The following is a 12,652-nucleotide window of genomic DNA, read 5'->3' on the forward strand; positions in this document are numbered from 1 at the left end:
AAAAACCAACAGATGGCTCCCTTCCTTCATTAAAAGTAACCAGAAGGCTTTCTCCTAAGCTACATCACTATGTCAGTTCTCCTCCTGGCCTATTTACCTCCTCTGAAGGAGAATTTTCTTTGTGTTTCTTTAAACTGTTTGTGTTCCCCAAATAATGGAAAAAACTGGCAGGAAAAATACTTCTGTGAACTTAAAACCCAGTCTTATCTCTAAGACTAGATTAATAATTTAAAGTTTTTTCTATGTGGTCTTTTTCATTTGTTATTGCCCAGCAAGTATGAGCTACTTGCTCTCAGAATACTAAATCTCCCCCGCCTTTCTTTTTGCTGAGGATGCAGAATAGAGATACATAGCTGATTAAACTGAATTCAATGAAATCAACTCTTTAAATAAGTACATTCAGTCTGGATCCAAATGCAATCAGACTAGGTGTAAAGAAATAAAAAAGCACGTATATACTCTCTCAAAGGGAAAAAAAGAGAAAGACAAATTAAGAGAGGAGGTGAGGGTGGGAGAGAAAATTGAAACAGGTGATGAGGATTAAGGAGTGCACTTGTGATAAGCACTGGGTGATATACTGAAGTGCTGAATCACTATATTGTATGCCTGAAACTAACATAACACCGTATGTTAACTGGAATTAAAATAAAAGCTTAAAAAACTCACTTACATGCTAACTCTTCAAATTACAATGGTTTTTATGTGTGTTAGAGTGGGGAAAGGAACAAGGAGTCAGAATTTCAGGAACAGAATTACTTCCTTAGGATGGGTGGATGCCACTACAAAAACAAGGCAAAGGCAGTACAATTTGTCTGGTGAAGATATAATGAATTCCCCTACATTGCCTTTTGTATTGATGCTTCCTAGAATGTGTGTGTTTAATGCAAAAGACTTTTTTCTAAATAAAAAACAGTGGGAGGGCATATTACGATGCCAGAAAGCAACAACGAAAGAGGTTGGGCCAAATACAGCAGTAAGCTTAAAGGAGCTCCCTGTGGCAAAAGCTGTGAAAATGTAAACATTAAAAGAATAATGATTGTAGTGGATCGAAACACACTGAATCTGGAATGACACTAAAAAAGAACAGAAAAATTCAGCTGAACCACATGAAGTGGCTATTAAAAAAAACAAATTTACTTTGAAAATTGCTAATGAAAAAGAAAGATCTAATCCTATCTCCTGCCTTTCCAGTAGATGTATTTCAGGATAACCAAACAACCCCACCTAATAAACTAATAAGGAGAAAAAAGCTCCCCTTCACAGAATGACTAATCAGTATAGAAGAAATGGTAACATTGGAAAAGTACTATTTCATTAACTCTAATAAAAACTATTATCAAGTCAAAGGTCAAAATGCACAAACTTCATAAGTTCTGGGGATATAACATACAATGTGACTATAATTGATAATACTGTTACTGCATATTTAAAAGGGAAGGGAGAAGAAATGGGTAGGAAATATCAGAAAGGGAGACAGAACATAAAGACTCCTAACTCTGGGAAACGAACTAGGGGTGGTGGAAGGGGAGGAGGGCGGGGGGTGGGGGTGAATGGGTGACGGGCACTGAGGGGGGCACTTGACGGGATGAGCACTGGGTGTTATTCTGTATGTTGGCAAATTGAACACCAATAAAAAATAAATTTATTATAATAAATAAATAAATAAATAAATAAATAAATAAATGTTGCTAAGGAAGTAGGTCTTAAAAGTCTTCATCACAAGAAAAAACTATTTTGTAACTATGTATGGTGACAGATGTTAACTAGACCTACTGTGATCATTTTGCAATATATATAAATATTGAATCATTATGTTATATACCTGAAACTAGTATAATGTTGTATGTTAATTTCACCTCAATTAAAAAGAATTATCCAATAAGGATTATCAAATGATATGAATAGCTATTAGGCTAAAGTGGAACTGGTCACTGATATAATGCTAAAGTAACATCACTTAGATTACATTCTAGTCGTCACAAGGGGGATAAAACCTAACTGTACAAAAGGACCAGATTGTTACCTCCCTAATCCAGAGGTTAATCCAGATCACTAATGAAGAGAACCCAGATTTGTAGGTTTTAATGTGATATAACACAGCACCAGCTTTTATTCAAGACAAAAAATCTAGTTTACAAAAAAAAAAAAAAAATACAGAGGATATATTACAAAATAATACTATGAGGAAGAAACCTGTCAAATTCAAAAGGTGGAATATTATGTGAAAAAAGTCATGTCATAAGAAAAAGGGGATGTTCTAGATTGTAAAAGGCTTAAGGGCAATAACCACCACATTGAAAAAATGTAGGTAATGCAGAGAAAAATATCTGAAAAGATATGTACTAAGATATTACGGAGGTGATCTCTCACTGGTGGAAACATGATGTTTTACTTTTTATTTTTACCTAACTGTTATTTTCTGATTTTTTTTTTTTTTTTTTTTTTTTTACAAACCATATGTACTTGTTAAATAATGTTATTTAAAAATAAAAAAACAACAGTATGGCCTTACTAGTAAAAAAAAAAATCTTTAATGATACATACAAAAAATCTTTAATGAAAACAAAATAGCATTATACATTTCATAGTATACATAGCATATATATTATGCTATATATAAGGAAAAGGAAAACAAGCATAGGGATAAGTTTGGAAGGAAACATACCAAGGGAAGAGGAATAAGATTATGAGGCATGCTCAAGGATCTTTAGCTTTACTGGCAATGTTTTAATTTTTACAATGTAAATGCATTAACGAATTCTTTTTTTTTTTTTTTTTTTGAATTCTTATGTAATTTAAAAATATATTAAAAAGTGGGGAAGATCAGCCCTGGGAGTACTGACACATTTTTCCAGAGTCCATGTGCTAATAATCATAAAATAAATGCCATCTCATTGGTTTCTATCAACACCAGAAAGTTTAGCATTGACTAAGCAGGAAATTATATGATCCCACATTCCTAAAATCTATCACCAGAGTAAAATTTAAGAAGTCATAAATAGTATTTTAAAAAGGAAATATTTTACCAATAAAGTTCCTAAGGGAAAAGTCTCTCAGCCAAACTTTATCTGTCTTTGATGGTGAGGGAATAGGTAGCACTTATGAAATTGGGCTAAAAAGGATAAATTTCTTTGTAACTCTATTTTCTAAGAGTAGTGTAGGTCTAGTTGACCAAGGCCAAGAAGTACAGTTTCTTTGGTTTAAGCCAGGTCTCTCTGGTCATGTGAGACCCTATAAAACATACTGATTACTTTGCTACTGAAGCTGTAGAAATTGAACGATTTCCACTTTAAGATTCATAATAGCCATATTAATCCCAAAATAATCAAATGCACCAAGATTTCCCTTAAAGCTCTCCTCTAAGGAGAAATTTTGGCTGTCCTCAAAATTCAGCACTGAGTAAATTAAAAGCTGAAGGTTTAAAATGGATTTGTCCATATTTTCATGGTTTAAGGTTCAGAAACAGTGTGCTTATATATATATATATATATATATAAATAAAATAAAATGCCAAAGTCAGCAACTATCTTATGGCCATTTTCTCTTATATCAGAGGAAAGGCTTGTGAACTAAGTGGCCAGAATACCTACCTTGAGGTCTTTCGGGTTTCGAGGTAAAGACTTCGGCTGTTCCTTGATTTTTGTAAAGCTGAACCTGATGCTGGAGTGGAATTTCTCCACTGGCCATTTGCACTCTGGCCAAAGGTTCTTAAATCTCCTGAGCCAAGAAAACTGTCTGAGGAAGGGTTGTCTAAAAGAATAAAAGTTTGAATAATTAGACAAATATCTTACAACAGTAATTTTCCATATGACTGCAACCATGTCCAACATTGTATTCCAAAGTAATGTGGCAAGCACCATGTCTCTCATGGAAGAAAGATCCCAGTCTCAACTGCCAGTAAAGTCTGCAGTAAGGGAACGTCTACAAACTATAATTGATTCAGCCATACTAACCTGAAAATTGATGAAGGAGCTGAATCCTGCCACAGCCATGTGCCTTATCTGCATCAATGTGACTCCGTGGTGTCCACCAAAAGTCAACATTTTACCCCAACTATATCTTGCAAGCACTCCCAGGCCTGGGCCTGAAAGAAGGTAGGCCAGACCAGTAAGAAAGCAGGTGGAGGGCCAAGGAGAATTGTAATTCAAATGAACAACAGTTATTGCTTAATAAGCAGCTGGTGTCACTTTCTTGTTTTTAATTACCATGTTCACGACTCGGGGGCTCTAAGAGCAAAGATAACCTTGTTGCTGCTTATTCTGGCTGGCTTATGGCAGGAATGACCCATCATACGCATCTGATTCTGGTATGATAACATTCGGTCACTTAATATCATAACCATCAGATATATCAATACTACCTATGATGCTTGTTACTGCAATCATCCTAAGTGAGGATTATTTATTATTTGATCTTCTGACTTGTGGCTTACAAGGTAGGATAAGAAAAGTCTCTTGAAATTTCAGGTAGAAATAGAATAATTTCTTTTCTTTCTTTTTTTTCTTTTCTTTTCTTTCTTTTTTTTTTTTTTTTTTTTTTTTTAAGTAGGCTCCACATCCAGTGCAGGGCCAAACTCACGAGCCTAAGACCAAGACCTGAGCCGAGATCAAGAGTCAGATGCTCAACCAACTGAGCCACCAAAGCGCCGCAGGAATAGAATAATTTCTAAATTCACCTCTCCCTATCTGCAGGATCAGACAATTTAAAACAGTACCTTCAAAATAATTTCAGATGTTAAGTTATGAAACTCTGAGGAACACCAGTGGAAAAATGAGAATGATAATTCTCTACTTCCTGAATTTCTGCCTAATGCTAACATCATTTTGAAGATCTTCTCTCAAAGGATATAACTATAGAACTTTGTACAAAGTTATTTAAAATATTTAATGTAGCTTTTGATATTGTATCCAAAAGATAGGGTAGGTGACAAAAATAAGTTTTGTGCTGTTGTGATTGTTTGGTTATATTTGTTGTTATTTTTTAGAATCAGGATTATCAGGATTTGGGATAAATAAAACAGCAAAAAAATAAAAGCAGCATTCAGGGGTGGTATTACTACTAGCTGATTCACCAGTAGATGAACTTAATTTAATAAATTTACTTTCAAAATGAATTATAACCTTTTAGCTTTGTAATCAGTACCTATACTTAGCATCTATTACTATTATTTTAAGGAGAGAAACCAAGCTGATAAAAATGAGTTATCATTAAAGGACCAGAACATTTTAATCTTTAAATGCAAAGCAGTAACATCAGAAATCTGTCTTCTATACTTTTTTTTTGCTAAAATATGATGGGGAAATGATCTAACTAGAGATGTCTACTTGAGGAATAACTCTATTAAAAAATGCAAAATTACCCTGACAAGTGTGAAATTTGAGTGAGACCAAGGATAAGCCAGAGTTGCCTTCTTAACGGCATTTCACAAAGGTTTCAGCTTTTAAACACAAGGGAAAAAGCACAGCATCAGGCAGTCTGTTTAACTAGAACAAGGTGGTTCCATCTCCACTCAATGAAAGCAATGAATAGTCTTCTAGTGTTGATGCAATCAAAAGGGCTCAAGAGGAACCAACATCGATGGGGCTGCAGACACTCTTTTTTTTAGTGATATTTAAGCTGATTCCGTCATCGTTAAGAAATCAGATTGCAAATGCACAAATAAGACTCCTTATTATGTGCACATATGCAACACAAAACTATAAGGATCTGGGATCCCTGGGTGGCGCAGCGGTTTGGCGCCTGCCTTTGGCCCAGGGCACGATCTGGAAAACCCTGGATCGAATCCCACGTCGGGCTCCCGGTGCATGGAGCCTGCTTCTCCCTCTGCCTGTGTCTCTGCCTCTCTCTCTCTCTCTCTCTGTGTGACTATCATAAATAAATAAAAATTAAAAAAAAAAAAACCATAAGGATCTACACCAATAATTTAATTTTGGTTGTGTTCCAGTGATAGAATGATGGGTATTTTTCTACCTTTCTCTACAAATTTTCTATAAGGACAGGAAATACTTTTATGGACATAATGAAATAAACTTTATATTTTAAGAGAAGAATGTCAGGCAATCACAATAAAAGTAACCATCATCAGTTGCTCCTGTTAACTTTCAGGTTTAGTTATTAAAAGTAGCAGGATGCTTTAAGTCATCTACTAAATGACCGTTTGGCAATCTCATTTAACATATTTTCCAAAGATAAGATGTTGATAATGATTCTAAGCATGAGCAAAATCACTTCTTTTCATCTTAATCTACTTTTCTTTGTTTAGTGCTTAAAATGTTTTACTTTTCAATTGTGTTCTTAATAGAAGCAAGGTCCTGAAGTCTGACCAGTAGTAAATTATTAAAATAAAAGAGCTGCATTTTCTCTTTCTAAAAAAAAATTTTTTTTAATAGTCTAATCTTAATGGATTAAGAAGCAGATTTTTTAAAAACTTGATATGGAGAAGAAAATTCAGTAAAGCAGGAAATGGTAAGCTCCAGACCCTGGATTCTAAAGTTTGGGGCTTTCCCATGTTTGTTTTCATCTTGATAGAAAAGAGAACAGCAAGAGAGGAGACAAACATCAAGACAGAATGAGAAGACTAAAGAAAGTAAACTGGAGACCCCCATCAAGCAATGAAGCTCAAGGTGACTGACCACAGAAATCAATGTGGGGATTATCAGAAAAGAATACATACGAAGGAGACAGCAGAGACAAAATTCTTAACAATCAGTTGGAATGGGTGTGACAAAGAAACGAAGTTTAAAGTGCACAGTAAAAGTAGATTTAAACTGAAGATTTTAAGAGAAAAGTATTTAAACCCTTGGCCTTCACAGATTTAAAATTCTGATTGTCAGAGCAACCCTGGAGGTCTATGACATGCCATACATTTGTTTGGTCAGGGATAAGATGAAACTTGGTAGAGGCACACAGCCGAATACTCTGCCTCAGGCTGTAAATTAGGGAATAAATCTAATAGCTCAGCAACCCCATTTCAATATGGCTCTGTTAGTCACAGTTACTATTCGCTATTCATCATGTATACAGTAACTGTTATGATTTTTTTTTTCTTTTCCTAAAAAATGGCCTTCAAGTGAGAGACAAAACTTCAGTGTAAGATTTGCTATGGGGATCAACTTAGGTATTAGGAGAAACAAAGGAAAAATGTACCTCTCAAGAATCATGTAATTGAGTAGAAAGCCAAGAATCTGGTTAAATACTATCATAGTCAAGAACATGAGATTTTGAGATGATCTTGGATATATCCTTTATGAATATTAAGGGTCTAATGAAATTTGAAGGAAAAAGGGCTATACATACAAATGTTTTTAAGTCATATTATTTATAATAGCTATAAACAGTGAGAGTGAAGGGGACCTAAACCATAGAGAAAATAATGAAGTAAATGAAGGCATAGGCCCATTATCCTAAATCATAGTCCCCTAGGTCCCACTGCACTTCTAAATTTAAAATTTTGGGGATTTTAGAAAGATAACTATATAAATACACACACACACATAAACGTACATACACACTATGTAACACTTCAAGATATAATTTGAAGGTACATCCTGTAATCAAACATATTGATGTATCTGCAGTGAAATATATAAGAAATATATAAATACTCATATTTACAGAGATAAATAGAAGACAAAATATAAATAGTTTCGTGTCAATTCATGTGGGTTTTGCCAAGGAATGATTTCAGGTCAGGTCAGTTTGGATGCCAAGTGAATTATAAAAAGAATTTCTGGTTTTCAGAACCTTTTATATTTTGGAATTGCACATAGAGCATTGTGAATGTGCATATCAGTTCTATGGATTACTAGAAATCAACAGAAAAAGGTAGACACGAAGAATAACATGTAAACAGATGAAAAAGTAAAAATTAGGCTAAAATGTTAGGCTAAAAAAGATGATATGTATTGAATCATACAATGTGTATCATGCAAGTACACACAGATAAGTTACACAGATAAGGCCACAGATAAGTTACACAGACAAGGCCACAGAGTTGAGTTGTTATGGTCAGCAGATTTTGAGTATAATTTTTATAAATAATTGTTTCTTATTAAGCAATTACTTTAAACTGTAAGTAAATATTATATCCAATGGTAAATCAACATATGAAATTATAAGCAAACACAGCCTGAGTTCAAAGGTATATATTAATGATCTCATTTCATTATCCACTCAACTGTCCTTCCCCTAGGATTAATAATGAACTATTCAACCAGATTTCAGGCTTTCTGCTCATCAGAAAGGCCTTTCCAATAATAATGATGGCAGAGTTACTTTCTGAGCCAGTTAACTGATTTTCCTATACAAACTATGCACATACTTTGCAGAGACCATTTCCCATAGCAACAAACAAAATCCAGAGCCCAGGGTACCACCCACCTAAATGACATTTAAATATAATATAAATCTAAAAGATCATCATACTAACGTCTTTTTAGGGGAGGAGATCTCATCTTGCTGACAAAGAATCCTGAGGAAGCCAAATAACAACAACAATTATTATTTGCATTTCATATTTATTATCTCAATTTATCCTTATAAAAATCCCATTAGGGCAGGTTCAGCAGTTCTATTAATATTCCCATATTAGTGGGAATGTGAGGAGACTGAAGCATTAAGAGTGATAAGACACGGGAAGGCATTATGGCAATATAATCTTCCTGGGTTCTCCTGCCAGGAAGCTAACCAACAAAAACCTCTTAGTTTCCCCAAGACAGAGCCAGAAGATCACTGGAAGTCCTAACCTTAGGAAGGGGGCAGATGGAAAGTCAGGCAGGCCATGGACTAGGAATAGCCTAGAGAATGCTGACTTCTGTCATGGATCACAAGCTGAACAGGCAAGCCCTTCAATATGCAAGCATGGCTGTGGCAGGTGCTAGACAAAAACATGTTAACATTTCCTGCCCTGATGGAGGGACAAGCTTGGGTAGAAATAATTTTTCAGGATTCATGGTTTCAAGCAGAATAGAAATAAGCTAACTCTGTGCTTTATATCAATCCAAAACAAATATCCTTTACATCATATACACATACCTCAAAAAAAAAAAAAAAAAAAAAAGCCCAAACCAAAGTTGTACTGCTTTCCACAATGACATAATAAACAAGTAAGAAAATGGATCTCAAAAAAAACTTTTTCATTAAAAATAAGTGGTTGAGACTAGGTCAGTAAAGTATTATAGCAACTCCCACCCCCCCAACACACACACACACACACACAGTGATGTTTTAGTGGAGAAAATACCATTTTGCTTTTGACAGTGTTTTCACTTTAGAGATGGTAAACAAACACAATTTGCTAGAAAGAAATCTGAATGGTACAACAAATGTTGTGACTCCAAGTAAAGTGTCATACCTGAATAATAATTTGGGTTACAAGCTGCACTTCTTGTTGAACATGTATAAGATCGGTCCAAATTTCCTTCCCTGGAAGGTAAAATCTAAACAAAGCAAAAGATTTTTCTTAAGTCATATTTTTGACAATAAAATGGAATAAAATTTATACTAGGAAAAAATGTATCATTAAACAAGATTGTGAGATATTTCAGAATTCAATATAACTATATTTTTACATATCATAAAGAAACTACATACTCATGAGAAAGGAAAATGCATAGACAATCTGATGAAATGAGTGAGGCTTCAAGGGGAAAAACAGGCAAAGTATCTGTTACACAACTTAATTCAAAGGACGCTCATTAAAAGGTAAATATGCACGTAGTATACTCTGTTCTAAAAGCCAGTTGTATCATTTATGAAAGAGGATGACAAAATGCATCTGATTTTGAATCTTTGGATAACTTCATACAGAAGTTCTTTATCTGGGTGGGGCTATACTCCAGTAACAATCTGGAAATGTGTGGCTATACATTCAGTTACCAAAAATCATTATTAGGGGCAGATGCTACAGGTATTTAGTGCCCAAGAGCCAAGAATGCTTAGCATTCTGCTTTGCTTGAGAGAGATTCACACAGTAAAGAACTGTCTTTTCCATATTAGTAACAGTTTTCCTACTGAGAAAGATTGTTCTATTAACAATGCTCCTCAGACCTTAATGTGTAAATAAACCAGCTGGAGCCTTTTTTTTTTTTTTAATGTTTTAATTTCCGCATAGCTAATATATAATGTTACATTGGTTTCAGGTGCACAACATAGCGATCCAACTTTTCTGTAGGTTATGCTATGCTCACCATAAATGTAGCTATTGTCTGACATACTATACCCCCCGTGCTGTGTGCCTTTTACTTCTGTGACTTACTCCATAACTGGAAGCCTGTTATCTCCCACTGTCCTTCATCTATTTTGTTCTACCTCCTTCCCCACAACCATCAGTTTGTTCTCTGTATTTACAGATCTAATCATGCTATTTATTTGTTTTTTAGATTCCATATATTAGTGAAATCATGAGATATTTGTCTTTCGCAGTCTTAATTCACTCAGCATAATACTCTCTGAGTCTACGCCATACTGTCATAAATGGCAAGATCTCATCCTTCTTTATGGCTGCATAATATTATACTGCTTATATGTATATTACATCTTTCTTATTCATTCACCTATCAATGGACGTTTAGGCAGCTTCCGTGTTTTGGCTATTGCAAATAATGCTGCAATAAACATAGGGGTGCATACATTTTTTTTTATTTAGTGTTTTCATTTTTCTTGGGTAAATACCCAGTAGGAGAATTATTGGAATATGTGATATATCTATTTGCCAGCTGGAAAATTTTAAAACTGTAGATTCTGATTCAGTAGGTCTGGGGTGAAACCTGAGATTCTGCATTTCTAACAAGCTCCCAGGGGATGCTGTTGCTGGTGGTCCTTTACAGCACAGGGAAATCTAGCACCTCTGTATACTTACATATTTCCTCCCACTTAATGCTCAGCAACTTTAAGACACTAGTTTAAAAGAACACTAACCTGTGTTTCAGTAATTGTAATATGCACAGGAATAATAAAAAGTTTTCTAAAAGATACTGTTCTCAAAAGACTCATACACAGCCTAGTTCTTGTCTTTAATATATCATACAAAATTGAAAACACTAGAAATATTGATCCTAAAGAGTTTATATATGTTTATCCTTTTGAGTATGGCATTTAAATTATATCAGATGAAAATTTAAGCCAAAGTAATTCATTAACTAAGGGAAGAAAATTATTCCTAACCTGATGGTCAGAAAATGAAAGGTGGTCCTCTGGAAAACTTGTCTGTGCCAGGAGATGGGTTTTGAATATGGAGTTGTGGTTCACTAAAGTTACTTCTCCAGCATCCATCCTCATCCTATCAGCAATATCATCTGGGGAAAGAATCCAAATTAATTCAAGTCATATAATTCCTCAATAACTACTTTCCTATGAACAAATCATTTCACCTAATAAAAATGACTCCCAAAGAACATCTCTATATTCAAATACAACCCTTCTTTTATAACCATTGGCCAGAAATCTCAAAATGTCATGGTCAAAAAAGAGGCCCATGTGCAGAAATTGGCTCCTCTGGAATTTACCAAGATCACCTACCAAAAAGTTGAAAACTTGTGCAAGTATAGAAAAAGATGAACTCAGGATGCCTGGGTGGTTCAGTGGTTGAGCGTCTACCTTTGACTCAGGTCATGATCCCGGGGTCCTGGGATCGAGTCTCGCATCAGCTCCCTGGGGGGAGCCTGCTTCTCACTCTCTCTCATGAATAAATAAAATCTTAAAAAAAAAAAAATCCGAACTCAAAGTTTTAAAAATTTTCCCTAAAGAAACTCTGAATGTTTCAACTGTAGAAAAAAAATTAATTATTATAAAAAGAGAGAAAGAAATCTCACCATTTAGAAACAATCACTGTTAACAATTATTTATTTCCTTTGTCTAACTCAAAAGGGTGCTTTAAAAATAAATCCAGGGATCCCTGGGTGGCGCAGCGGTTTAGCGCCTGCCTTTGGCCCAGGGCGCGATCCTGGAGACCCGGGATTGAATCCCACGTCATGCTCCCGGTGCATGGAGCCTGCTTCTCCCTCTGCCTGTGTCTCTGCCTCTCTCTCTCTCTCTGTGTGACTATCATAAATAAATTTTTAAAAAAAATTAATCCACCTGAACTTTTTGTGTGTGTGCAAAAAGTATCATTTATTCATATGGCTCTTAACAGGTTATCAGCTCAATTACTATAATGCTACGGCAGAGCCTTACTTTATAACCACCTTTGAAATCTTTGTTAGTACGAAGAACTAGAACAAAAACAAATGAGAGGACAGAACTCAGTGACTTACACTGACATCAACAATTAGAGTAAAAGGGAAACAAATGATCAGGGCAGAGAGAAGATAGACTAAGAAAAAGGAAGAAACAGAAAGAAGAGAGAAGACTAATGTGACTTTAAAAGAAGCACATGGAATTATAAGAAATAACTATAAATTGTTCAATCTATTTCTGATTGGCGACTAGTACTGACCTTGTATTGGTCCCCTTTATAGAGAGAAAGAATCATGAAGATTGGAAGATGTTGCAATCACAATTCTCAATGCTACTAGCTAGATGAAATTTACCTTCATCAAATTGTTTATCATACGAAAGTTGGTATGACATAGTATGAAAGAACAAGGACTCTGGAACCAGACTGCCTGAGTTTAAATTCTGTTTACTGGCTCTGCCAGTATAGTTGTTTCTTAAC

The 12,652-nt window shown here is 34.9% G+C and overlaps 1 protein-coding gene across 4 annotated transcripts in view; it reads right to left on the reverse strand.

The window, feature by feature from the left end:
• The window catches only part of SENP1 (SUMO specific peptidase 1), a 54,967-nt gene that overhangs the window by 38,415 nt on the left and 3,900 nt on the right, over window positions 1-12,652 (reverse strand). For 3 of the 4 annotated variants that reach the window (XM_038577476.1, XM_038577474.1, XM_038577477.1), the window contains 4 exons: window positions 11,164-11,294; window positions 9,353-9,437; window positions 8,429-8,470; window positions 3,591-3,750 (listed from right to left, as the gene is read on the reverse strand). In XM_038577476.1, the coding sequence (XP_038433404.1) occupies window positions 3,591-3,750; window positions 8,429-8,470; window positions 9,353-9,437; window positions 11,164-11,294 (418 nt within the window). The remainder of the gene's footprint in view (window positions 1-3,590; window positions 3,751-8,428; window positions 8,471-9,352; window positions 9,438-11,163; window positions 11,295-12,652) is intronic. The other variant, XM_038577475.1, reaches the window with a different exon arrangement.

Source organism: Canis lupus, chromosome 27 (genome assembly GCF_011100685.1).
Source record: "Canis lupus familiaris isolate Mischka breed German Shepherd chromosome 27, alternate assembly UU_Cfam_GSD_1.0, whole genome shotgun sequence".
NCBI classification, from domain to species: domain Eukaryota; kingdom Metazoa; phylum Chordata; class Mammalia; order Carnivora; family Canidae; genus Canis; species Canis lupus.